Source organism: Saccopteryx bilineata, chromosome 2, assembly GCF_036850765.1.
Source record: "Saccopteryx bilineata isolate mSacBil1 chromosome 2, mSacBil1_pri_phased_curated, whole genome shotgun sequence".
NCBI lineage: Eukaryota > Metazoa > Chordata > Mammalia > Chiroptera > Emballonuridae > Saccopteryx > Saccopteryx bilineata.
In genome coordinates, this window is record NC_089491.1 from 277646216 (window position 1) to 277673972 (window position 27757).

The following is a 27757-nucleotide window of genomic DNA, read 5'->3' on the forward strand; positions in this document are numbered from 1 at the left end:
TAATCATGGAACTGGTGCAGGAAGACGTGACTTTTACAAGTAATTTCACTGGGACGTTTCCTGTAATCCCAGCCTCATCTCGTCAAACAAGCGACCGAGGACCTTGGGCTTGCAGGCTGCCCGGGTGTACGTGTCCCCAGCGCATCATGAGCCAATTTGGGCGATGACTTCCCCAGAGGAACTGATGACTTCCCCAGAGGAGCTGACCGTCTGGTCTGAGTGACCTCAGGGAAGGGACTGGCTTTGGCACTGGGCTGGTTTGGTTGCTTTTTGGTGACTTTGGGGAGGGGATACTAATGAGCCATGTCAACAATAACTATCTGCACCTGTGTCCACGGGGTTCTGACAGGTACTGGGTGTCTGGTCACTAACTCCTTCTCTGGCCCCTCCATTTGCACAGTTTGCGTGGGGAAAACCCTTGATGCAAAGGACAGCAGTGAGCAGGCCCCTTCTTGACAACAGGCAGACTGTGGAGGGAGAGACATCAGAGCCAGAAATGGACACTTTTTATGCCCACCCAGCTGCAGAAGGGCACCCCACTAGGAAGGGTGCACAGGGCTGTGCATTCTGCTGTCATCAGTACCCCATCTCCAAGAGGCCGATGGTTTCCGTGTCCCACCCCACGACACGCGGCAGACAGCGTTGCGCACAGGGACCAGCGTGGTCTCCATTCTCTCAGGATTAACGATTTGGGGATCTTCGGGCCAGGGCTGGGCCTTCCTGGTAAAACATGGAAGCTAAACAGTAAGTGCCGCCCCTCCCCCGCTACAACACAAAAACAAAAACAAACCCCAAGGCGCTGCTGCTCGAAGCCTTGCCAGGAATCTGGGAAACAAAAGCGGGACCTTCGAGGTTCTTGCTCCCGCGCGGGCACAGGGGGAGTCCCGCCTCCGGGCGCAGGGGGGCGCGCCCGGGACTCGCACCTGCCCCGCGGGCGCTGCGGGGCGGGGCCTGGGAGGTGGGCGGGGCCTCGACGACGATTGGTTCCGGCGGCGGGGGGCGGGGCCTCGGCGGCCGGAGGAGGAGCCGCGCCGCGCCGAACCGGCGTCTCCGTGACAGGCGCCTCGGCCGCCGCCGCCGCCGCTTTTCCTCCCGGTCCCGGCCGCCCGCCCGCGCCACCTCCGTTCCCGCCCCGGCGCCGCTCGGCTCGCGCCCGGGTCTCGCAGCCTCCCCGCCGCCCGGTCACCATGCCCAGCAAGACCAAGTACAACCTGGTGGACGACGGGCACGACCTGCGGATCCCGCTGCACAACGAAGACGCCTTCCAGCACGGCATCTGCTTCGAGGCCAAGGTGAGGGTGCTGCTGCCGGCGCGGGGCCAGGCAGACTAGCGGACGGGCCGGGCTGGACCGGGCGGGGGGCGCCAGGCGGGGGCCGCTGCCCGCGGGGCCCGCTCTGTGTGAGCCGCGCCGCCAAGTTTGAGCGGTAGGCACCCCTCCCCACCTGCACCCCCTCTTCACTCCTCCCACCTGCACCCCCCCATTTTCCCCTCCCACCTGTGCCCCCTCTTCACCCCTCCCGCCCGCCTACAGACCCCTCCTTACCCCTCCCACCTGCACCCCCCATTCTCCCCTCCCACCTTCACCCCTCCTCCTCACCCCTCCCACCTGCACCCCTTCCTCCTCACCCTTCCCACCTGTGTCCCCTCCTCACCCCTCCCACCTGCACCCCCTCTTCCTCTCCCCTCCCACCTGCACCCCCATTCTCTCCTCCCACCTGCAGACCCCTGTCACTTCCTCCTCTGTACAGGACCCTGTCCCCACCCGTCCCACTGTAGACCTCTGTCCTCACTGGCCCATAAAGTAGAGGTACTTCCCAGACCTGCGGGGTGAGCGCTGCCTGGACACCTGGTCCTGTAGACTCAGCTTAGGGAAGCACTGGTGTCATTTACCTGCTGGGATCCCGTGGGAGAGGTGCTTTCAAGAAAGCCTTTCAGAGGGGAATGCCTGCTTCCTGGTTGAGGAAAATAATACAGGGCGTATTTCAGATTTCAGGTGAGCAGGTCCAGGTGTCAGAGTCACTTCCCAAGTGGCTGGTTTGCCAAGACTCCTGTGCGAGTGCCAGTCATGGGGTGGGGGGGGAAGGGGAGAGACACCTTTTTGCTAGTTTTGTGGCACAGTGTGAAGTTTCAGCAGACAGCAGGTGACCAGCGCTGGGGGAGAACTTAGGGGGTGACTAGAATTCCAGGGTTGAGGCCAGAGCCCCAGGCCTGTCCTTGGGGAGGAGCAGGTAGAAGCCTCTGTCCTGGACCCTCAGGTGGCAGTAAGCTGCCCCCACCCCCATGACGTGCTTCTCAGAGTGAGGAGTTCTGGTTCCTGAAATGACAGCTGGGGTTCCCGCTGCCTGTCACCATCACCAAGAAGAGTGCTTCTCTGTGGGAAGGGAACGATTCCCACAGGGTGCTAATGTTAACTCTGTGTTTAGTTTTTCTCCTTCAGGACTTGGTAGGCAGGTGTCCGCATCTCAGCAAAGATTAGTCCATCAGGGTGGTTCTTTCCTGCGGGGCGTGAAACACCTCTGGGGTGCTGCCGAGTGCTGAGTGCCCAGTGCTGTCAGTTAGGCAGAGGTATTCTTCTCCCTCTTATAGGTGTGCGAGTTGAGAATATGCCTCTTTTTGTGTCCTTGAGCTACCTTCCCCCAACCATCTTGGCCAGAGCAGGGGCACCCCCTGCCCCTCACCCCTTCAGACATCAAACCCTGCGGTGGAATGCAGAGCTGAATCACTGGGTATGGCTGGGACCAGTGTGGGGCTGCAGCCAAGATCTTATCTCGCTTCTCTCGGAATAGATCTGATTGGTCTTGAGAAGGATGTTTGGGTTAATTTTTGTCCAGGCCTGTTGCTTTGACGAGCAGGTTTGTTTATTTATTTATTTAGTTGTTTGTTTTTACGAGTGAATCCAACACGGTCACGACTTCATTTTCTTTGACGCACGTAAATCGGGAGCCTGGCTTTTTTTGTCTGTCTGGTTCACCAAGTGCTCAGTTTTGCAAGAAGGAGGGGAAGAAGAGAGAGAGATCAGAATGAAATGTCTTCAAGCCTTTTCCGTTCTTGTCTCACTGTCTCTGCTTTCAGTCCCAACCTCATGTGCCTAAGAATTGGCAGAGGAAGATATTAAAAAGTCTGATGCCCGCCACCTCCGGTTCTAATTTGATGAATCTCGGGGCGGGGGTGGGGGAGTGGGGTGGGGAGGGAGCCCAGGACTCCGGGTGTTTAACGAGCATTCCATGTGATGTGACGCTGGTGATTAAGACCAGACTTTGGGAAACACTGGGCTTGAGGCTTGCCTCCCATGTGCTGGGCCTCACACTCCCTTTCCTGGTTTCTTTTCTAAGCGATGTCTGGGGGCTGCATAATGTAGTTCCTATAGTAACTTCCCTGGGCTCACACCCAGTGCAGCTCCCCATAGAAGGAGGGGAGCCACAGCGGGTCAGGGCTGTGTGCCCAGTGCAGCTCTGAGACTTTGAGCACAGCGAGGTGGGGGTGGGGGGCACAGCTGACTTTGTGGACTGGGTCCTAAACCCCAGCTCTTAGTACTCAGTGCTTGACACCCCTGCACTGTCAACCTGCACCAACCAAGGCCCAAGTAGAGGCAGGAGCAGGAGCTCCTCTGCGCCTCTGGCACCCAGCATGCAGCCATCCCTGGCTGTTTCCACATGTCCCCAGGGCAGTGTCTGTGGAACTGCACAGTCACAGAGATCCCTCAGGGTTATGTGCAAGCACCTCTGCTTGTTTTGGTAAAGCCCGGGCCGTAGAAGGTAACTGCTGGGCTGCCCCTTGTCAGGCACCCTGGGAGAACGAGCCCCGGTCCTTTTTCCCAAGCGCTGGCCGGTTTTCAGGATCAGCATGGAGGAGTGGCCTGAATAGATGCCGTGTTTCCAGGGCTCTGCTGAGATTGAGAGGTGGTGGCCGGTGTGTGGATGTCAGCGGTTCTGAGCACTTTAAAAAAAAAACAAACAAGAAAAAAAACCCAAGCTACTGTGTTTAGTTTTGAAGCAGAATCCTTGATGCTTTTCCCCTGCAGGGGTTTCACACAGCTGTCCCTGCCTCCCTCGAAGGTTTCCTCGAGTCTGATAACGCGGGGATCCAGGCTCGGGAGCTTGTTGCCTGCTTCAGTGCGCGGTTGTGCACGGCAGCACGGGCGTTGAGACCTGGGAGCTCTGACACCCAAGTCCGGTACTTATTCACCTGTTAGTTTTTGTGCAGTGTTTGCGGTGTGCCGGGTAGTCTGCTTCACGGCTCACTGGTGGGCGTCCTCAGGTTGCTGGCCTCTCAAACTCTGCTGGAGGACATTTTCCAAACCTTTAGTGCGGGGCTAGAAGCTGCTTCTAGGGTTACCTGCGTGGGCACCTGGCTCACTGACCATGGTGGGTTGTGTGGTCCTCTGTCCCTGCTGCTCTCAGGGTGGCTGGTGTCATCTGCTGCCTCTCTACTCACCAGAGGAGTAGAGTGTGGAGGAAACCTCTAATGACATCGGTTCAAGGTCTCATAAGAGTATTAATAACAGCTATGCCTTACGTTTGTCGGTGATTTTTTTTTAAAGTAAGTTTATTTTTAAAATTTTTTTCTTTACAGGGACAGAGAGAGAGTCAGAGAGAAGGATAGATAGGTTCAGACAGACAGGAACGGAGAGAGATGAGAAGCATCAATCATCAGTTTTTCGTTTTGACACCTTAGTTCATTGATTGCTTTCTCATATGTGCCTTGACCGCGGGCCTTCAGCAGACCGAGTAACCCCTTGCTTGAGCCAGCGACCTTGGGTCTAAGCTGCTGAGCATTTTTTATTTTGCTCAAGCCAGATGAGCCCGCGCTCAAGCTGGCAACCTCAGGGTCTCAAACCTAGGTCCTCGGCATCCCAGTCTAACACTCTATCCACTGCGCCACTGCCTGGTCAGGCTGTCAGTGATTTTTGATTTGTGTGGGACTTTCACATATGAAATAAGAATAATACTGTTATCTACATTTTTTAGATGGGAAAAATGGGAGTCAGAGAGGGTAACTTGTCCGGAATCACAGAGCTGATGAGAAAGCATCGATTACAGTCAATTTTCTTATTTATTTATTTAAAAAAATATTTTATTTATTGATTTTTAGAGAGAAAGGAGAGAGAGAGAGAGAGAGAGAGAAAGAGAAGGGGGAGGAGCAGGAAGCATCAACTCCCATATGTGCCTTGACCAGGCAAGCCCAAGGTTTCGAACTGGCAACCTCAGTGTTCCAGGTCGACACTTTATCCCACTGCACCACCACAGGTCAGGCAATAGTCGATATTTCTATACTTCGTGAGTCCTTACCGTGAGCCATTGTTCCAGGTGTGGCCTGTTTGGTCCTCACACTCTGGCACTCTGACCCAGCCATGCCCCCTTCCCGGACGTTCACTGGCATACGCATGTAGGGCTCAGACCCTCAGAGTCAGACCGTTAGAACTGGGAAGTACCATAGCTTACCTCAGGCAGCCTCCTCATTTGACAGATGAGCAAACTGAGACCCAGAGGGTAGGTCATTGGCACAAGGTTGCACAGATCAACAGGAACTGAACCAGGCCTCACCCTCGTTCCCTGGCCTCTGGCTAGGCTCAGTTATCTCTTGCTGCTTAACAAACTTCTTCCAAACCTGTGGCTTAGCATTTGCTGATGATTCATGGGTCAGGAATTCGGGCAGGGCTTGGCAGGGCAGTTCTTCTGTTGCCTGTCTTGACTGGGTCACTGGCTGCATTCAGCTGTTGTCAGCTGGGGCAGGAAGGTTCCAGGAGCATCACCCCTATGGCTGGCCCTTCGTGTGGTTGTTCTCTCTGCTGGGTCCCTTGGATTTCCTCTGGGCATGGTGGCCCCTTTGTTTGGCAGCCGTCACCTAGGAGGGAGTGTTCTGGGCAGTGAAGGCAGAGCCTGTGAAGCCTTGCCTCCCTGGTTACCCAGGGTCACTTCTGCTGTGTTCTGTTGGTCATACTAGGCCGTTGGCCACAGCTCAGGTTGCAGGGCAGAAGTGGACTTCACTTCTTGATGGGGTGTGTCCAGGTTCCACTGCAAGCGTGCCTGTGGGATAAGCCCTATCACCGGAGACATCTTTGGGCCACGGCGTACCACAGTGTGTGGGACTCCCTCTGCGTACACCTTCAGTGATGCCGAGTGTCCTCTGAGGACCTGCCTTAGGCATCTGTGTACCGCCTTGCCCTGCCTCAGGTACATGCACAGCCTGCAGTAACAAGCTGTGCCCCAGGGGAGAAAGGGCAGCGGTAGGAAGTCTGAAAGCAGTGGTCAGAGTCACACGGTGGTACGGTCCCTTCATGTTGTTCAGGAAGGCCTCCACTGTATCTCGTAAACTTTCACTCTGTTAATCTTCCTGAAATATAACTATGTTACTCTCCTACTCAAAAACACTAAAAGAGCCCAAATCCTGAGCCTGACAGTCAGGGCTCTCTGGTTGCGGTCATCTTGAGCGTCAGTCCAGCGGGAGGGTTCATCATCGTACCCCAACCCTCCCTGCCGTCCCCACCTGTCTCCTAGGCCCATCCACCCATCACGAGTGAAGTGGATGTCATCGCTCCTCCCCTGTGTCAAGGGGATGGACCAGGCCTGCTCTGAGTTAGAGCTGCTTGCCCGTCTGGCCTTGTCCCCCCTGTCATCACCAGGGTCCCTGTCACCTTGCCCCTGGCGTCCTCTGTGTGCGAGTCTGTACCATGCATATAGAAAGTGCATTTTGAATGAAGGCTATAATTTGCAAGGTGCTCCCTATAAGGACTGACAGGGCTGTCCTGGGTCGCACACGGGTGGGAGGTGCCTCAGCTGTTGCTTCCCAGCCTTTCTGTGGCTCTAGGCCTTCACCTCTCAGGCCCCAGGGGCATGAGGGGTTCCCCCTCCTTGGTATCTGAAGAGGCCCCCACTGCCCCCTCACAGAGTGCTGCCTCCTCCCAAAGGCCGTGCCAAGGGAGCATTGCCCCTGAATTAGATGGAGTCCCAGTGCTGGACACACAGTCCACCTAGACTCTCTGGTTGTGGGCCGTGGGTCTGTGTCAGGAGCAGCTCATTGTCACTTATTAATAAAAACATTTCCAACCTGTCATGTTCTTATGAATTAATTGATACCTTTTCCCTCCTAATTTATTGTTTTATTTCTTTTAATATGCTATGTTATGATTTTTATGATGTGAATATGGCTGACCGCATAGCACAGCACGGGTTCTGGTGCCTAGCCATGTCTGGGTTCAAACCCTGCTGTCTCTCCTGTGCCACGTGGCCTTGTGTGAGCCACTCAGACCTCTTGTTAGCATCCCCAGTGGTGAAAAGGAAACATGCATCACACCGCAGAGGGTCCGTGTGCAGAGGGGGAGCTAGTCCCATGGATCGCAACTAAGGTTTGGCCTCTGTGTAGTCTCAGTCTGGAGTCGGGATGCTCTCCACTCTTTCACACGTTGGAGGCTCCATTGTATGTCGCCTGCGCATCACACGTCAGACTTACGACACCAAGCTGCAGCATTACTCTGATTCCTGACATTGCGCATCAGACAGCACAGCTACCCCATGGGCCTGAATAGCTACCGGCCTTCTTGGGGCAGAGAGCAAGGGGCTAGCCCGGCCCGGTGCAGGCCCATCACACCCACTGCAGGTTCTCAGTCCTCGTTAGGGTCAAACATCCCAGCCTTCAAGTACGGCTGTCTTCTTCGCTGTCTGTCTCCGCTCTCTCTGAATGTCTTGGGTAAATATTTCTTTAAGCGGAAGGAGTCTCGCACCGCAGGGTAATGGGTATCTGGGATGCTGCGTCTCCCCTTCCAGCTGTGTGTTCAGCGTTGTGTTCCCTTTTAGGCACAACAGCAGCTGGCTGTCCGAGTTACCAAAGAGGCACTCCCAGCGAGTCCGGCGCCCAGGCTGTGTGAGCCCTCTAGAACCCGGCCCCTGTGCCCGCTCGAGTGACCCATGTCAGTGAGGCTGAGTGTCCTGTACCCTTACGGTCCCGCTGTGAGCAGTGAGGACAGAGGCACTGCCCCCTTTTGTTCCTAGAGCTGTGGTTCTTTCCAGAACAGTTGAAATGGGAGTTGAGTGAGACCTGGGGCTCCCACCACGGGGTGACCAGGAAGGGGGCACTGCCACCCCAGGGCTCCCTATACCCAGGACATCAACCTGGGTGTGAGCACACTTGAGCGACATCAGCTCGCACACTTGCAGAATGAACATGCCGTCCGCTGGGCTGCTCTTCCCTGCTGGCTCAGCATGTGTCCTTGCCTGCTGGCCCGGGAGACCCACTAGCTCCTCCAGGGCCAGGGGACTCCCTACACGCCTGCCTGGTGCGTCCACCTCGGAGAATGCTAGCAAAGCAGTCACTGTCATTTAGAAAGCGCTCACTGTGTCCCTGGCATCGTGCCAAGCTCTTTCTATGAAATGATTAATCCTCCCAACAGCCATGTGAGCGGAGACGCTCCTGTTATCTGAGTCTCACAGGTGGGGGACGCTGCTGCCAGCACAGTCGGTGATGGACAGGCCCCCGTCAGACCCAGGCAGCAAGGCTGGGCCTTCTCTAGCAACAGCTGGGCAGCGTCTGTCCAGAGACCAAGAGCTAATGTTGACCGGCACCCCCACACGCTCTCTGTGGTTCGCAGTGTGTTGAGTAATTTAATCTTGGCTGTGGTCCTGGGAGGGTTGTCTTGTCCCCAAGTTGCAGGTGAGGAGACTGAGGCAAATCTTTCTAGGCTGGGTCAGATGGGCAGATGGTCTATTTGAGGTGGTGGTCTCTGCTCCTCCCATTGCGGTTATGCCTGGGACCCAGGCTCCGGCCTCCTGTTCCCAGGGCAGCAGTTCGCTTGGACCGTCTGGGCCAGGGTGTTGGTCTCGATACAGAAACGAGGCATTAGCAAGTGTGACAGCAGGGACTGAGCAGGATAGATGCTTCCAAATTCCCTGCCTCCTAACAGTGGTCTCCCTTGCTGGGCTCCGGCCTATTATTGGGGTCTACTCCCCCCAACATCTTCCCTGTCAGCTCCTAGCTCCCCCACCCCCAGCTCCACTTCTGAGGACCAGCTCTGGGCTCTGAGCCCTGGCCTTCCTGGACAGGACGCGGGCATACGTGCTGAGAAACATGCCACCTGGAGGTGTCGCCTTCTGGTTGGTCGTCACCCCCAGCGCACAGTGTGGGAGAAGCTCCCCAGCTGTGAGCTGCTTTCTTTTTTTTTTTTTTTTTTTTTTACAGAGACAGAGAGTGAGTCAGAGAGAGGGATAGACAAGGACAGACAGACAAGAATGGAGAGAGATGAGAAGCATCAATCATTAGTTTTTCATTGCGCATTGCAACACCTTAGTTGTTCATTGATTGCTTTCTCATATGTGCCTTGACCGTGGGCCTTCAGCAGACCGAGTAACCCCTTGCTGGAGCCAGCGACATTGGGTTCAAGCTGGTGGGCTTTTGCTCAAACCAGATGAGCCCGCGCTCAAGCTGGCGACCTTGGGGTCTCGAACCTGGGTCCTCTGCATCCCAGTCCGACACTCTATCCACTGCGCCACCGCCTGGTCAGGCTGTGAGCTGCTTTCTTGAGTATAAACCGCTCCCTTTTTGGTTTGCTCTCTTTGAATGGGAAGAGTTGCGTGCATGGTGTAGGTATTTTCTTTTTCTGATAAAAGGAAGATGAATGTCTCTCGTGAGTGAGAGACAGGTCACGTAGTCTCTCCTCCCTGCTGTTCCGTAAGCAGAAGTAGAAAATACATAGAATTAATCACATGGTGATGGAAAAGGGCATGGCTTTGGGGGATGGGCACACAACGCAATCACCCGTTCCAAGGCTGTGGAGATGTTCACCTGAAACCTGGGTACTCTTGTTGATCAAGATCATCCTGTTAAATTTAATTTCTAAATTAAAAGAAATTACACAGAATCGAAAGTCTTAACTTCTAGGAACTGATGTCTCAGTGAGTTGTTAAAACTCACCCTGACAAAGTTTCAAAACTGTCCATTTGGGGACCCGAGGAGTCCATGGAGATGGGCGTGATGGGTGGTGTCACCCGCCGCCTCCGTGACGGGCCCTGTGCTGTTCCTGCCGGCCCTTCGCCACATCACGTCTTAATAGCGCACATGGAGTTCTCTCCACTTTTAGAGCAGTCTGACATGTGAGTGTCTCAGCATTTAGGGAGCATATTGTCAGGCTGTTGAAATTTGGCAACTGAAGATCTGTTTAGCTAAAGGAATGAGATGAGTCTGTGTCCATATGGGCCCCTCTTGCGGGGCAAGAGAAGGAAGGGCTGAGTGGGCTACAGAAACAGACCCTGGCAGTTGACCGCCTCCACTGGCTGGGACCAGGACATCCCTGACTCCTTCCAGCCTCCTCTTGGGCGTGGGAGCTGCTGACATAGGAACACCCCAGGCAGGGATGCCGCCACAGCCAGATCCTGATGGGTTTCCAAGGCTGGTTTGCTCAGGCGGGATCCTGGGCAGCAGCTCCCTCTGTGTCCTTAGCTTTTCTGTGGACGCTTCACTGCCTACGTTGTGTCCCTTGTCTTCCACTTCCCCTCCCCTAACTGGTAACCCCGGGCCCATGTGGTCCATCAGCGGGCACCTGGTCTGGTTCCCTTTTGAATTTCCAGCACGTGGCGCCATGCCTGATACTGTAGGTGCGTCATGTATCCTGAGTACACAGTGATGTCACTGAATGTGCACTGCCCCGCTCCTTGCAACGTTTACCTGGCGCCTTTGTGGGCACTGGCATCCAGGGCACGGGTCTTTCCTGGGGGCTGCCCTGCACCTCCTGCCCAGCCAGCCCATTGGTCATTGAATCATGTTGATTGCATCTCACACAGCAATGTTTGTGTGGGAGAGGGGTGGTTGATGGCTTTGCCCTCCCAGCGGTGCTGGACACGATGGTGATGTTTATGGAGTGTGTCTCATTCTTCTCTGGATGGTGAGCCCGCTTGCGGCCAGAAGCTGGCTTTGGCACTGTGGACTCAGGACGATGGCATTGGCTCTGTGCCTGTCTGTGAGGGTTTGCTGGTCAAAGGCTGGGTTCTGCTTCCTTCCAGCTCCATGTGTGTCTCCCTTGAGTGGCTGCAGACCCATCTGGTTCGCACTCTGAGCTCCATGTGTGTGCTTGTCCTGACCCCAGGGACAGGTGGTTGAACTTGTGCGTTTTCTGCCCATAGTAGCTGCTCAATCAGCGTGGGGGGGCCCATGGGGTTCAGCAATTTAGTTTGTCAGCGAGGACCGCCGTCCTCGGGGTCCTGTGGACGTCGGGTGCTCGTGACAGCGATGCCCTTCCGTGGCTCTCTGTTTCCTCTTTCCAGCAGCAGCTTGAAGCTGTTTTTTATGAAAAATACGTCTGAAGCACACACACGAGCCTGCTGACTCACATCTTCGGAGCAAGAATTCTTGACGCATTGCATGCGCCTCGTGGGAGGGGCGCTGCCACTCCTCTTGCCTCCCAAGAGCCTGTGTGCCCACTCAGCAGGGAGCCCAGGCCCCAGGGGCCTCAGCACTGCACAGGACCCTCCTGGACTGGTTGCTCTGCCAGCCCTCCCTTCCCCCCCGCCAGCAGCCTTGAGCAAGTCACTGTCACTTCTTTGTACTTCAGTCCCCTCGTTGGCAAAGTAAGGAGGTGACTTGAAACTGCAATTTCAGTGAACACTCTGACTCTGTTTGTTGTTCCCGTGTCTCTCACAGATCACCCCCGCCCACCCCCTATCCCCAGGGAGGTCACATGCCAGTCATTGAACGCCCACACTGACAGGAGTCAGAGCAAACAGCCTGAACCAGCACGTGGAACGAAGGTGTCGTGCCAAGCACGCACCTCGCTCCTGGAGGCGTGGGAGGAGGGACTGCTCTCTCCCCGGGCTGCTCATCTGTGGGAGGGTAACCCCCTGTAAGCTGAATTGACTCATTACCATCTTCTGTTCTCAGATATTTACACCTTTCACTGCTCTGTGGGACAAAAACCCCCACAAAAACTTTAAAAAGACCTCAGTCATCAGTTTGCCCTGTTTTAGTGAAAATGAAAAGGCGACACCCCGATTCTGGAAAAATGGTAGCAGGACGATTACTAGACCTTCTGCGGTCCCTATAGAGACAGAGCCACTCAATATCAAACTTCAAAACTTGTGGACAACGTCCAGCAGGATTTGGTGAAAGGCACCTCACAAGCCCTAAACACATGCAACGGGGACAGACCGCTAGTAGCCAGCTGCACATGGGTGTCTCTGTGGAGAAGATGTCACACAGAGGCACAGGATGAACCTGGAAGGGGAGCAGCCCGGGGGTCACAGGGATCCAGAGAGCACAGCAGGGAAGCAGAAGAGCCACAGACGGACCAGGAGTGTGAGGGCCACAAGGGTCTGTGGGCTAGACGCTGGCCCCGAGAGCTCTAAGCACCAACTCCCAACTCACCGGGACCAGAGCCCTTGTGTAGGAGACAGCAATGCATCCAGTAGAGTCTGAACACAGAGGGAGAGGCCGCAGAGAGAGAGAGACATTTCAGGTGCGAGTAGGGGAGGGGCGTGGCCACAGTTTTCTAACCTACTGTGTTTCCCTGAAAATAAGACAGTGCCTTATATTAATTTTTGCTCCTAAAGATGTGCTAGGTCTTAAAAAAAAATAAAAATAAAAATAAAAAAAGATGTGCTAGGTCTTATTTTTAGGGGAGGCCTTATATTTCCATGAACAAGAATTCACATTTATTGTTGAAAAAAGTCAACATTTATTAATATACTGTAGTCATGTCATCACGAACATCAGCATAACCAGCCAGACTCTGAATTCCATCAAGAATTTCTTGTGACTCTATTTCCATGTACAACAATCTACCCTGTTTCCCCCAAAATAAGACAGTGTCTTATATTAATTTTTGCTCCTAAAAATGCACTAGGTCTTATTTTCAGGGGAGGCCTTATATTTTTAAGCTTGAAAAAAATTGCACTAGGTCTTATTTTCGGGGGATGTCTTATTTTCGGGGAAACAGGGTAGATGAAAAAGCAGAGGGATTGGCCCTGGCCGGTTGGCTCAGTGGTAGAGCGTCAGCCTGGCATGCAGAAGTCCCAGGTTCGATTCCCGGCCAGAGCACACAGGAGAAGCGCCCATCTGCTTCTCCACCCCTCCCCCTCTCCTTCCTCTCTGTCTCTCTCTTCCCCTCCCACAGCGAAGCTCCATTGGAGCAAAGATGGCCCGGGGGCTGGGGATGGCTCCTTGGCCTCTGCCTCAGGCGCTAGAGTGGCTCTGGTCGGGACAGAGCGTCGCCCCTGAGGGGCAGAGCATTGCCCCCTGGTGGGCAGAGCATCGCCCCCTGGTGGGCATGACGGGTGGATCCCGGTCCAGCGCATGCGGGAGTCTGTCTGACTGTCTCTCCCCGTTTCCAGCTTCGGAAAAATACCAAAAAACCCCCCAAAAACCCGAGGGATTGTGACATTAGAAATGCTACCAAAGTCATCGTCCATTTAAAAATGTAACAATTTATAGCCTGACCAGGTGGTGGCGCAGTGGATAGAGCGTCCGACTGGGATGCGGAGGACCTGGGTTTGAGACCCCGAGGTCGCCAGCTTGAGTGCAGGCTCATCTGGTTTGAGTAGAAAGCTCACCAGCTTGGGCCCAGGGTCCCTGGCTCAAGCAAGGGGTTACTCAGTCTGCTGAAGGCCCGCGGTCAAGGCACATGAGAGAGCAATCAATGAACAACTAAGGTGTTGCAACGCGCAACGAAGGCCTAATGATTGATGCTTCTCATCTCTGTTCCTGTCTGTCCCTGTCTGTCCCTCTCTCTGACTCTTTCTCTCTCTGTCTCTGTAAAAAAAAAAAAAAAGTAACAATTTATAAATGAGCTAAAGATATTTTAAATTATGCAAGACATTAAAGAGTAAATCAGAAGTGTGAAACTTTGGAAAGAATCTCCAGGAAAGAATCAGAGTTATTTTAGAAACGAAAACTAAACTGGAAGGAATAAAGGGGAAAAAACAGAACCTAACAAAGGCCGGAAAAGTGGGGAATGTGTTAAAATGGAAAAGAAATACCTGAAGAGACAAAAAGGATTTGAAAGTGACAAATACTGAAGATTGGTAAAGAAGAGCTAACATACGATTAAGGGGGTTCTTGAGAGACGGAACCTCTCAGGACAGGGTCACGTAGTACGACACATTCTGGGTTGGGATGGTCAGGGGGAGGGCTTTGGCCTCCTGGCTTTGAATGTTCTGGCTTCACTGGGGACACTGTCACCACCATGTGGGTGGACACCTCACGCCTCTGGGCCTGTGGCCATCACACTCCTGACCAGCCTTCAGACAGAGCACTACGCCCTCCACCCCCACCCGCTCGCCTGCAGGGAGGTCATCCCTGAAAATTCATAAAAAGGATTCTGGCCTAAAATCGGTCTCGTCCATCTGGGCCTTCTCAGGAACGTCCCTATTGCAAGCACGTCGGTTCTCTGGCTGCATGCTGCAGTCACCTGGGAGTCTTGAGAACCACAGTGACTTGGGACCCCAGCCCAGGCTCGGGGAGCAGGCACGCCCCAGCGTGCATCCCACAAGCTCCCCGGGGACTTGAACGGGCAGCTGGGCTGCAGAGCACGACTGCAGCAGAAGTTCTGTTTCTGACCCCTGAACACGTAAGGAAGTCACAGACCCTGGTCCCTGGGGTAGCCAAGCACACGGCCCCTTCCTGCCCAAATTCTTACAAAACCCAAGGTTGCAGCTCAGTCCGTTTCTCCTCTGCCTTTCTGTGGAATTTGACCCGATAGGGTTCTGCTGCTTTTCAAAACTCTTCTCTTTTGGCTGCAATAGGGAAAAACTGATGACTAAGTCTTAAAAAGGTTATTACTCCACAGAGCGGCGAAAGGTGTAAATATTTGAGAACAGAAGACGGTAATGAGTCAGTTCAGCTTACAGGTGGTTTTCCTCGTGCAAGGTACTGATGAGCAGCCTGGGGAGAGCAGTCCCTCCTCCCACGCCTCCAGGAGCTAGGCATGTGCCCCGCCGGACACCTTTCCTCTACGTGCTGGTTCAGGCTGTTTGCTCTGACTCCTCTGTCAGTCAGTGTGGGCGTTCAGTGACCGGCATGTGCCCTCCCTGGGTACGGGAGTGTGTGTGGAGGTGATCTGCAGGAGACATGGGTACAGCAAACAGAGTCAGAGCGTTCACTGAGATTGCAATCCCAAGTCACCTCCTTACTTTGCCGACGAGGGGACTGAAGTACAAAGAGGTGACAGTGACTTGCTCAAGGCTGCTGTTGACCCGATGGGGGGAAGGGTAAGGCTGGCAGAGCAACCAGTCCAGGATGGCCTGTGCCACGCCAAGTACCACGTAAACAGGTGGTTTTCAAGGAAGATGCCTTTTGCGGAGTAAATTTAAGAGTATCTGTGCTTTTGTTTTAAGACGTTGGTATTTCAGCTCGTGGGTTTTCCTGTAACAGAGGCACATCGGACAGGGTCTGTGTTGGGGACAGGGCTTCATTTCAGTGTCACGGAGCTCTGGCAGAAGCAGAGCAGAACCAAAAGCTGACTCATCAGGCCCACTGAGCTTTTCACTCCAGCAGGTGACTGTCAGGGGTCTGTTGACATTTCCAAGGGAAGAAAGTGTTTCTCTGAGCGCTGTGTGTTCATTGGACAGTAGTTTATTACCGATGATTCAATGCATTGACTTCTGTTCATCTCAACACACGATCTCCCTCAGTGGTCTCTTCCTATCTTGTTGGCCAAGGAGATAGTGATTCCTATTCAAGCACCTGTGCCTGGTTGGTGGTCCGTTACATTTATATGTGCTGAGTGCATTTGTTTGGAGAAACGCAACCCGGACATGAACAAATTAAAGTTCTATGTATTGCTGAACACAAAAAGTATGAGACACCATCCCCTGAGAAGAAGGGGCAGTATGGAGGGCTTCCTGGAAGAAATGGTTAGGAGGAGCTGTGTCCTAACCCTGCTTCCCCTACACTCACCGGCACAGGGCCTCACAACTGTAGCAGTGGCGTCACAGAGAGGAAGACCGAAGGAAAGAGTGTTTCGCCATCAGGGAAGAACGGCTCCCTGGAGAAAGGGGCAGATGTTCAGATGTGTCTCCCCTCACACAGCCGAGTCTGTTTGCTCTCGCAGTTTCTCAGACGCTTTAATGACTGTGTTTGATCTCCAGGTCCTTGGAGACAGTTATTTTTGTATCCAGGAAACCAGGACCTAGCCATTAAGGGTCATGCCATCCCTTGGCTAGTAGAAGGTCATGTCCCAGGGGCTCCAGAGCTCTGCTGAATTGCATGTTGCCCCTTGGAGCGGCGCTGTGAGATGGCTCTGCCCCTCAGAGATGTGCTAAGGTGGGATGAGATCCCGGGAGACGGTCTCTCTGCTGCATCGTGAGCACTTTCTGGAGCTCTGTGCAAGCCGGGGGCCAGGCCGCGTTCTGGGGGAATGACCTCAAATGAGATAACACTGGCTGCAAGGGTCATGAGACATAGATATGGATCACGCCAGGCAGGCACATCGCTGGACTTCCCAGAGTGAGCTGAGCCACAGGTGTGCAGAGTGCTTGTCCAGTGCGGCAGGGCTGTTGGCGCTGAGGGTGTCAGGAGTGTGTGGGTGTACTGTCTCCTGCAGCCTGTGCATGGGTGAGTGGACCTCACAGTTTTGTTGACCGCTCCACCCCAACTCTGACAGCTGGAATGGTTTGGAAGAAACCATAACTGGGCAGAAGTCAAGGCTCAATCCTAAAGCAGCTGTGTGATCTCGGATACATCACCAAACATATCTGAGCCTGAGCCTCAGTGAGTGTCGGGTCAAAAGAAAGGAAGAGACGACCTCGAAATGTTTAAGAACCTGCCACGTGTCCAGGCTCGGGATAGGCCCAGGGACGCCTGCAGTCTCTGCTCAGACGCTCAGCGGACATTCATTAAGCCGTCTGACCGTCAAAAGGACTAGGTGTACAGTGCGCTCTAACAAGCGTGGCTGGGGACTGGCTCTCCAGTTCTACTTAACAGGTGTGTGGGCTCTAGGAAGAATAAATCAAACAGGAGTCTCCGGGGTCTGACCCGGCACAACCTCACTAGCATCCCACTGAGGCCAGAGTCTGCACATGAGCAGAGCTCACCCTCCCACCGGCCCTCCTGCTGTCCCCAGGGGAGGTTAGGGCCAGACCAGCTGTGAGTGTGTGCAGCCTCCCTGTCTCAGGGTTGTAACAACTCAGTCCCCCTGCAGCCAAGGGCCAACCTGTGCACACTGCCATCGTAGAGGACTCTTGCTCATGGCACACGGACATCCTGGCTTTGGGGACGGGTGGGAAGACGAGATGAGCCCTTCACACCTGCTGAATCCTTGAGCAGAGGCCTGAGTTGTCCTCTTGCATTGAGAGCCTCAGTGAAGAGGCTTGAGACGCGGTTCTGGGTTCTGGTTCCCTTGATGCTGGGCCGTTTGTGGAGCTTGGCCTCCTCTTCCGACAGCTTTGGGCCCCAGTTCCTTTCTCTCTCTGCTGGGCCCGCCCAGCTCTTGGCCAGCGCCATGCTCCATCAGCACGCATGGGCCTTTGGCAGGTGCCAACTTTGCAGAGTTTGCGTGGAGGACACACTGATGGCCACCGATAGGTTATTGAGTGGTTTGCCAGTCGTGTGACAGAGCTGTCGCTCTGAGAGAGGGCTGTTTCCCCTCCCCCCCCCCCCCCGTGTTCACTACTCAGGTGGATTGTTTGCCCCAAGTGTGGGCACCTGTCCGACCCGGCCTGAGCAGGTGAGCATTACCAGCCCTTGTTGCACGTATCACAGTCCTTCCGACAGCCCTGCATGTGAGGTGCTGTGAGCTCCAGGGAGCAGATGAAGGGGTTCAGAGAGGTGGAGCTGTGGCTCCCCAGTGGTGTCTCCAACAGGCCTGTCTGGTTGGTGGGGGTATCAGCAGGCAAGTTGACAGGTCAGGTCAGAGGTGAGGCTCCTGGCACCTGGGGTGGGGGGTGAGAGGAAGCTGGTGCCCGCATCCCCACTCCTGAGCAGCAGACAGGCTATGGCTGGTCTCTGTCCCTTCAGGGAGCCCAGTGGTCAAAGCAGGATTGGACGCAGGACATCTATGCATGAAGCCCGTGGGCGTGTGTCCTGAGGTTCACTGGGGTCCTCCAGCCCACAGGGGCTCAGGCTGGTGGGGAGGGTGTCCCCTCTCTCCTGTCCAGCCTCCCCTCTGGGACAGAGGGCAGCCATGGCAGGGCATCTGCCTCCAGTTGCCCTTGAGAAATTAAAATATATGCGTATTCTATCACTCTGAAGATAAAGTCACCAAAGAGAGTTTGAAAACCCCAAGCAACGTACAAAAACAAATGTAAGTCCATAGAAGAAAGTTTCCAGTAGGGGGTGGTAACCAAGGTTTCCTCTCCTTGTCCGTAGTCTGGTTCACGGTGGCACAAGGTTTGGCACCTGAACAGCTAGTTTGAGTGAAGAGACTGTTGTGTTTCTCGTCACAAGCCCCTGTGTGGGAAGAGGCTGCACGGCCTCCACCGGAGGGTCAGCCACATGTGGTCCCGCCTGGGAAACAGGCCACAGGAGAGGTACATAAAGAAGACAGGGCTGGCATTAGGGCTGGAGCCCTCGGGCACAGAGAACTGTTCACGGTGGGGCTTCCTCAGGGGAGTCCTTTCAGCTGACTGCGTCTGGCCTTCACAGCTCAGCCGGGATGATCTCTCTTACTTTGGGTCAAACTGATTGTGGACCTCTGTAGCACCCACCAAACACTGTTACAGCGACCCCTGGAGTTGTGTGTGATTCCTGGGGACGGTAGCCTAGCCAAGCTGACACAGAAAAATAACGTCACTTCTGGTGACCCATCCTGTTGGGAATTATTTGTGGTCAGAAAGATATTGGATGAGCTGGTGGCTGAATATGACAGAGTCACAGTGTGCTATCTGGACTCAAACCTAGTTGGGGACACTCAGTGCTATGGTGTTTCTTTCTAAAACGCATTGGGTTCCAGAGGGGCCTTGACCTTCCCCAGAGCAGGAACGGGGCCTTGAACACCTGCTTTATTTCCATACACATCCGGGTATTCTAGCCTTCCTATTATTTTTCATGGTCTTTTAGGACATACTCATTCAGTTGAATTATTATTTCGGGTCACTCAACAACCTATTCTTTAGTTGCATTCCGATCATGAATATGTTCATTCCTTTAGCATATTTGCAAGAACTTTGAGTCATGCCAGAAAAGGAGTGTTCAGTGTTATTTTAAATATTGTTTTTTTTCTTCCTCCTTACTCCATATCCCTGAGTAAAAACTCCTCAGAAAACGTTTGTCTTCCAAACTGAAGTTATTCGTAGTCTCCTTTCTTTGAAAGGGTTGGACTTTCCTATTTTTCCGTTACTGTTTTATTCTATCTCTTCTCTCCTTGTTTACCTCATGGATCTTTGATGAGCTGCCATTTATGAGGGAGTTTAGCTGATACAATGTGGCGTGAGAATGTGCAGGGGAAACATTTGTTCCACATTCAACCCTCACCTCGGTTTATTATTTGCAGAAGTCAGTGAGGAGTGAGGAATTCCTGAGCCATGGGGGTCAGCTGCTAGCCTGGGAGGCCGCCCACCTGGCTAGGATTTCCCCGTCGGCTGAGTGGTTTGGTGGTGGCCCTTTAGTCACCAGGGTGGGTCCTGTTAAAGCCATTGGTCCTCTGTCCCAGTCTCAGGCGCCTCGTTTGGCCCTGGTGATCCCTGGCCTGAGTTACCCTCTGCACACAGGGCCTCGTGGGGATCTGAATGAGTTTCATGTACCGATTTCTGGGACCGTTCCTGTCCTCTCGTGCCAAGGCGTCCTGGGTCCCCAGCTGCGCTTTCTCGTGCTGATGCGTAGTGCTGATCATCGTGAGGCTGTGAGATCCTGGGAGTGGTGATGCCGTTCCGTTAAACTGTCTCTCGGTGCCTGTGCCAGGCCCAGAGCAGGCACTCACTGGGTCTTGACAAAATGAGTGGATCCCAGTCTTGCCTCGGGGCTGGGCACTGCCAGGTCCTGCTCCAGCCTCGGACTCTGTCCTCTTCTTCACGGTCCAGTGGTGCCTACAGACCTTGTGGTGCAACTGCGCTTGGTTCACACATGTGCTGTCTGGGATCAGACTCATGCAAATGAACTATTCCCATCAAAATTCTCATTATTGAGCATCCTGAATACATTTCTTGGGCTTAATATATACTTGTGGGCAGCGTTGTTGCTGTGAGTTTTTTCGGAAAGACGCTGTGCTAGATCTTGGTGCAGGCTGTGTCCTGCGGCGCAGCGTGACACCCGCTGTGTCCCTGGAGACCTGTTCTAGGGACTGCGTGCTGCTGTGATACCGGCTCTGATGACAGCTGCCCCAAGGGAAGGTGGCAGTCTCCTTTCACAGGTGAGAACACAAAGCACAGAGAGGTGGTCTGTCTGGTCCAGGGTCTCTCAGCCTGGAATTCAAACCCAGGCCTTCCTGACTTGTCAGGCCTCCATGCCCAATAACAAACGTGTGGTGAGTGAGTTTTATTTCTCCCGCAGAATCGGCTGTGCTGCTTTGCACCTCGCAGGTACCCACTGCTCATCAGCGGTGCTTCACCAGGGGGTGTACCCACCTCCCTGCTCTGCTTCTCGGGCTATGCCACCCCCCAAGGGTGCTGGCAGGTGCAGCGTTGTCCCAGGGCGGGGGGTGGGCACTGGCCTTCCAGAGCTGCCTCTCACTGTGCAGATGGACCTTCAGGAGCAACTAGTCTGGAATCTTCTCCTGGGCTCCAGGGCCAGCTTTCCAGTGCCAGTGCCATGTGGGCTCCACTGGGATATGCCCAGCACCTGTTCCGCGCCCGGTGTCCCCGTGATTTCTGTTCATGAGTGGATTGCAGATCGTCAGAATCACCTCAGGAAGTAAACGAATGATGCCGATTTTCAGGACCCACTCGAGGCCTCCCAGACAAACCCTCTTGATCAGGGTCCAGGTGGGGTGCCTGCGGAGCCAGCCCCTCTCTTTCTGCAGGTCAGGGTCTGCGGGGGTTAGGAGAACTGATTTGGGGAAAAGACATGGTTGTGAGTTGTGGGTCAAATAAGTTTGCAAATATGATGTTTGCTCGCTTATAATTTGCATTGGTTGTGGGGGACAGGCTGTAAGCAGTGGTTTGCCAACCACTGCCTTATAGCCTAAGGCAGTGGTCAGCAAACCGCGGCTCACGAGCCACATGCGGCTCAATCAGATTGAGGACGTTTTTAGCAAAGGTCAGTTTAAGAGTACCCTAATTAAGTTAATAACAATGTATCTACCTATATAGTTTAAGTTTAAGAAATTTGGCTCTCAAAAGAAATTTCAGTTGTTGTACTGTTGATATTTGGCTCTGTTGACTAATGAGTTTGCTGACCACTGGCCTAAGGCTTAGTTTTAAGACTAAGCCTTTGCCACCCTTTTAATACTAAGATTTTCTCAACACTATGCTTTTCTTCACACACTTGACTGTTGCATGATGTGGGGTGGTGCACTCTTATGAGGAATCCCATTTATGCCTCAGATAAGTGGCTTTGTATCAGAGATTTCCTTATTTGTATATTGGTTCAAAGGCTTTAATTTCTACACTATAAAATGAGGCAGACCAGGGGCTCTCTCACTTGGTTCCTGCCATCAGCATTGCAGAAGAGAGGCAGCCAAGATGGCAGAGTACTGAAGGAGAAGCCAGTTTGTGCAGAGAGAAGGAGATGGGGAACAGAGGTGAATAAGGCTGGTGAGGTAGAGAAACTTTTGATTCTAGGAATACTCAGATGAGTCAGTGGCTTTGGGAGCCCTGAATGGAAAGGGAAATGTTTTCCCATTGTGTATATTTCTCGCCCACCTGGTGCAAGCTAGCATTAAAGGTAATGGCTTACCAGTTCTTGGCTCCGTTGTTTCATTACCGTCTGTCCGAATCAAATGCGGACCTGCACAAGCCAGGCGGCTGTGATGGTGTCCGTGACTACTGGCTTTATTTACATGAGTGAAATAGAAATGTTTTTTTGTTTCCTTGGGTTTTCTGCAATCAGAGACGTTCCCCTTGGGTTTCTGTGGGGCCAGCGAGGTCGCGGAGCATGTCCCTTCTAGACGCACTTGTCGTATTTGATCGCATGTTTGGTGTCTGTTCTTTGCTTGCTGTGGGGCTGCGAGAGACCTTTGGGCTGCAGGGCTCTCGGCACTCTGAGAAGCAGATGGTCCTCATGAAGCCTTGTAAAAATGCTGCTGATTCTGTGACAGGTGAGGGCACAGTGGGACGTCAGGGAGCCCCGCAGAGATGGTGGGGTCTTCGTTGTGTCAGCTGCTGAGGGGGGTGCACCAGCAGCAGGTCCCTCCGCGGCTTCTCTTGGTGATAGGTTGGTTAACAGGCCAACCCGAACCAAGTACCACATCCTTGCAGGGACACCTTCCTGGGGGCTGGGATGATTGGATTTTGTGGCTGTCCAGCCTCAGCAGAACAGCCCCTTTATGGGTCTCTTGCACTGTTCCTGGGCGCCAGTTTTAGCATCTTCTCTGATTGTAAGTAAGATAAAGAGAGGCAGGAAAAGCCCCAGGCAGGGAGGTGGCTGTGTAGTTTCTAATCCTAGCTCTGCTGTGAAGCTTCAGGCAGGGGTCCGAACTGCTCAGGTCCTCTGCTATCTCACCTGGCAATGGGCAACAGTGCTGTCTGCTTGTATGGGGGGGGGTCATTACAAGACTCAAGAGAGCTAATGTGTGAGGATACTTGGAAGACTGGTGGCACACAGTGGAGTCTGTTGTGACTACGGAGAAATCGAATTTGGTGGCAATGGCACATGTGGGTCCTGGACACGCTGACCCCCGAGGGGTGCTTGCCAGGGTAGCTGAAGCCTTCTCACCACAGGGGTGGGTGGTGGGGAGCTCCAAGGCACAGCCCCCGGGAGGGAGAAGGTGATGGGACGCAGGATGGAGCCAGCACTGGGTGCGCTGCGGCTGGCTCTGCTCCTTCCTGTGGATGGGGAGGCGTGCTGGGGAGACCACTGTCCCCCGTGACTCCCTGGCAGGGAACCCGCGGGGCACTCGCTTGTGAGGGAGACTGACTGCTGGGGAGCTTGTGGAGGGGTGCAACATGAAGCCATTTCCTGTCTGCCTCATTGGCTCAGAGGACAAGTGACCTCGGTGGAGAGACATCAAGAAAAAAGCTCGAGCCTGACCAGGCAGTGGCGCAGTGGATAGGGGGTCGGACTGAGATGCAGAGGACCCAGGTTCGAAACTCCAAGGTCCCCAGCTTGAGCAAGGGGTCACTAACTCTGCTGTGCCCCCCCCCCATCAAGACACATATGAGAAAGCAATCAATGGACAAATAAGGAGCCACAAGGAAGAATTGATGCTTCTCATTTCTCTCCCTTCCTGTCTGTCTCTCCCTCTCTCTGTTTCTCTGTCTCTCTGTCTCTCTGTCTCTGTCACAAAAAAAAAAAAAAAAGTTTGATTCCTCCCTGAGTGTCAGGTGCCGGGACCATAGGAGATGGGTCTTTGGATGGACTGTTTGATGAGGCGAGATCAATCGCAGGGCTGCTGTTCTCAGAGTCGCTCAGCCTGTCTCAGCTCGGGACAGTGTGGGCGTGCTGGGACAGTGTGCTCTGAAGTGGCTCTGGCCAGACACGCTGAGGGTGGCCGTAGAACCTGGACCAGAGCTCCCTGCCCCACACTGACGCCCCCACTGCGGGTCCTGGGCCAGGCTCTGGTCTCTGAGCGCTGAGCTCTCTCCTGCCAAGGCTCGGGCCATACCTGGCGGCGCCTGGTTTCCTGTTTGCTCTGCCGTTCCCTCTGAGCCCTTCCTGCCGTTTCCTCTGCGGCCTCTTCTCACTTGGCACCTGATCGAGACTCTGGTGTCAACAAGATCCCACGATAGGAGGGGGTGGGGTGTCCTGAGGTTCTGTGCTGGCTGAGATTTTGCGGCCCTGGCCCCAGCTCTGAGCTCACATTCTGGCAGCCGCCTGCCTTGTCTCCCCCAGCTAAGGGCTCGTGACGTCTGTCCACTTACTATGTCTGCGTTCTGGTTGTGTGAGCTGCCCCGGGAATTACTCCAGCAGCAAGAAGGCACGTCCCCAACTTGCCACAGCAGACCTTTCCCTCTCCCCTCCCCAAATGCCCCGTCACACTGTACCTGCAGGGCCTTCTATCTGCTCTCGGCACAACCAGTTCTAGTGGGACCCACACCCTTGAGGTCACCATGGTGACCACTGATGACTTCCCCTGGAAGTCTGTCCCCGGGATCAGTGCCCACCTGGGTTATTGCTCTGAAAGCGTGCTATTTTATATGACCCTGATGTGGGAGTAGTCTCTCCTTTTTATAACCTGGTGGCAGTAGAAATTATTGATGTTATTCTCTCTGTGCTGCCTCCTCTGTTCTGTTTTAGCGACCCATGCCTCAGTAGCCTTCTGCTGTGGCCTCAGGTGGTCTGTGTGTGCTGTGTGGGTTGGCAGGGGTGACACCAGCAGATGGCATTTGTCACCCTTGTCCTTTGCTGCCTGGAGGAGGTGCCCAGTGTTCTCTAGTGTTTCCGGACAGCGGGTTGGAGAACTCCTCTCGCGCACAGGAAGCTGTGGTGTTTATAGATTGTTGTGGTGGTGGTTTTGTGGCTGATGGAAGTCAAGGGCATGTGCCAAGCGCCAGGGCCATGCTCGGCGTGGGCTGGACGCAGATCGGTTCCTGCCTCGGGAGCTTGGTGTCGGGTGATCTGAGTGAGTGGGGGTAACAGCTTCATAGAAGTGTTTCTATTCTAAAAGGGAGAGAAAAGAGCTCAGTTCAAAAGGACACCTCAGGAATTCAATTAAATGGGATAAAGCGCAGTTGACAGTCGTCAAGATGGCATTTGTGCTAAGTGACGGCTGCGAGGAGTGAGACGGCAGTCACAGGCGTCTCAAAGCAAAATGCAGAGGTGTGCGCGGGGGAAGGATGGGGGGAGGGGGAGGTCAAAGGTCAAAGGAAGGTTAAGGGGTCCTGGGGACCATCCTGGCCCCTCTCCCTCCCGGGTTGATTGCATCTGACACCATCCCAAGTCTGGCCTCTCGGACGCCCTGTCCCCATCTCTGGTTCTCTTGCTCCGGTTCTGGTCCTTGTCGCTCACGGGTTTCAATCCTGCCCCTCCTGGCCACCATCCACAAAGCTGCCGCAGAAACCTGGTAACCGTTTCTGCACAACCCTCCGATCTCGGGCGGGAGGGCGTGGAGCCTCTGAGCGGCCAGCAGGCATGCCGACCTCGCCCTGTGCTGGTGCTGGGTCCAGCCCAGCAGGGGCCCTGCTCAGGTCCTATCTCCCCTGCGCACCCTTGCCCTGCACCACCCCGCTCATGACTGTGCCTCCTATAGTTGACGCCCCACGGGGAGCCGCTGTTACGGAGGCAGCAGCGATTCTGTGTCTGTGTCCCTGTGTGTGTGGGAGGGGCAGTGCAAGCTGCAGGCCTCCGAGGACAGTGTGCACTTGGAGTGTCTGCAGGGACTCTTGACTTCCCGGCGGCGAGGACAAGGACAGGCTCTCAGAACCGTGGGAAGGTGACTTCTTGTGCTGGAGAGTGTCCAGGGCTGGAGTCAGGAGCAACTGGTCCCAGTGTCCTAAATTTGAGGGCTGCTCTCGATGGGGACACCTGTTCTGTCTGTGGAGCTGGCATCTACGGGAACTCTGGGGAGCAGGAGCCTCTACTTTCCCGAGGGGACGGCGGGTCTGTGCCAGGAGGTGCCGGCCCAGGTCAGCTTTGCTGCTCGGCAATTACTGTCACCATCTGGGGTTCTGCCCCCCCCCCCCCAGCACGAGGGGCCAGGACATGCTGACCTCTGTGGAAGTCGGGGATGGCAGCTGCATTTTAGGACCAGTGGCGACACACAAGCTGACCGACTTCCCAGAGCACCAGAGGCCTCCTTGTGCACACCCTCAGTGCGTTCGGTGGTCGCGCGGTTTGTCCATGTTACCTAAGCTTATCTAGGAAATAGAATGTTACAATTGGGTTTTCTTTTTAAGTGGAAACTGGAAACATTTAAAAAGAAACTATTCCAAACCAATTGATGTTGACCTCCATGTGTGTTGATGACTGTGGTCACAGGTGCTGTGGGTTGTGGGGATGTGACGTGGCACGTTGTTTAGTGCGGGGTCCTTGGACTCTGGGAGTCCCGGGAAAGCTCTGTGTGAGCAACTGACCACATGATGGCCGCCCCAGTGAATGTTGGACAGACGGCGTCACCAGTGCTCAGGTCTTTGGAGGTGGTCCGGGGACTCTGCACAGGGAAGGTGGGGGGACCTAAAGAGGAGGAATGACAGCAAGGTGACTCTGGGGCCAGAAACCATAAACATGAGCCACCACATGGAGACCCTTCCCCTGACAGATTTACAATTGATGGTGCTGATCTGACCAAGAGTTTCATTCTGACCCCCCCCCCCCACCTGGGTACAAGGACAGCTGGCCTTTCCTTGGGGAGCGTCCATCCCGTAAACCAGCAGCATTCTTGAAACGCTAGTTTTAGGCGGGACCTCGGACTCGGGCTGGCCGGTGCTCCCTGGGCTGGTGCGCTCTCCCTCTGCGTTCCAGGTGCAGCCTTTCTTTTCTTGTGCTGCAGGGGTGGGTGGACATGATGTCAGGTGATAGGCCAAAGGTGGAGGACACAGGTTGGTGAAGAACTGTGGGAGAGAGTTGCTTATGCCTCTCTGCTGCCTCTGAGCAGGAGAACTGCCCCGGGGTCCAGGGAGAGGTGGAGGGTGGCAGACTGGCCACAGTGCAGTCACCACGCAGCAGCTCTGAGCCACTCAGGGGAGTTGGCCATTCAGGGAAAGCGCCTTGGCCTGGGACACAAGGATGCCGAGATTCAGGTCACCCTGGGACTTGCCCTCTGCGTCACAGACTCCACAGAGGAGGTGAGAGCTGAGGGTCTGTCGTTGGTGGATGGTGCCTCCCTTCCCCCCAGATGAGGAGGCACTTCAGCCCCGGGCCCTTCCACACCGTCCGTCCATCTCTCCCGATCCCTCCAGCCACTCCACCACAGTGACCAGCACATTCAACTTCCAGGCCAGCCCTGCCACCACCGCCACATGCCTGTCCTTCTGCAGTGCGATTGATTTGCTGTTCATGTGCGGTTTAGTGGGATTTGGGTTGGCGAGTGCTTCTGGTGCTTTTGTCCATCAATCTGATTTAATGGTGTCATCACCGTGGTCCCTTGGGCTGTCTGGGAGCAGCCCGGTGTGTTGTTATTTTTTGACTCAAAGCCAAGGCGATCTATAGACTGAGATGTAAACCTCAGAGCCGTTTCTTCCTAGAAGTCTGTGTGTGAGGACCTGTTCCTCCCCTCTCAGTGCCTGACCTCTGACCCCCTCTTTCCGTTCCGTTGCCTGCTTTTCTGTCTGCTGTCCGGAACCCAGGCCTTGCGGCCCTGCCCCACTGTTGTTCAGTGCCTCTCCTGTACCTGAACATATATGTGCACACTGCTCTGTCCTGAGCTGGAACACACGTGTGCATACACTGCTCTGTCTTGTGCCTGAAAGCACGTGTGCACACGCCACTCTGTCCTGTGCCTGAACGCACATGCCTGTGCACATGCCACTCTGTCCTGTGCCTGAACACACATGCCTGTGCACATGCCACTCTGTCCTGTGCCTGAACGCACATGCCTGTGCACATGCCACTCTGTTCTGTGCCGCATGCACATGCATGTGCCCATGCCACTCTGTCCTATGCCAAACGCACATGTGTGTGCACACGCCACTCTGTCCTGTGCCTGAACGCACATGCCTGTGCACATGCCACTCTGTTCTGTGCCGCATGCACATGCATGTGCCCATGCCACTCTGTCCTATGCCAAACGCACATGTGTGTGCACATGCCACTCTGTCCTGTGCCTGAACGCACATGCCTGTGCACATGCCACTCTGTCCTGTGCCTGAACGC

At 54.5% G+C, this 27757-nt stretch overlaps 1 protein-coding gene across 2 annotated transcripts in view; it reads left to right on the forward strand.

Annotated features, from left to right (window-relative positions):
- Positions 1-1054: 1054 nt before the first annotated feature.
- LOC136325881 (carboxyl-terminal PDZ ligand of neuronal nitric oxide synthase protein-like) overlaps positions 1055-27757 on the forward strand; it is a 117364-nt gene continuing 90661 nt past the window's right edge. For both annotated transcript variants that reach the window (XM_066261003.1, XM_066261004.1), the window contains exon 1: positions 1055-1292. In XM_066261003.1, coding sequence (XP_066117100.1) covers positions 1188-1292 — 105 coding nt within the window. In that variant the 5' untranslated portion in view covers positions 1055-1187. The remainder of the gene's footprint in view (positions 1293-27757) is intronic.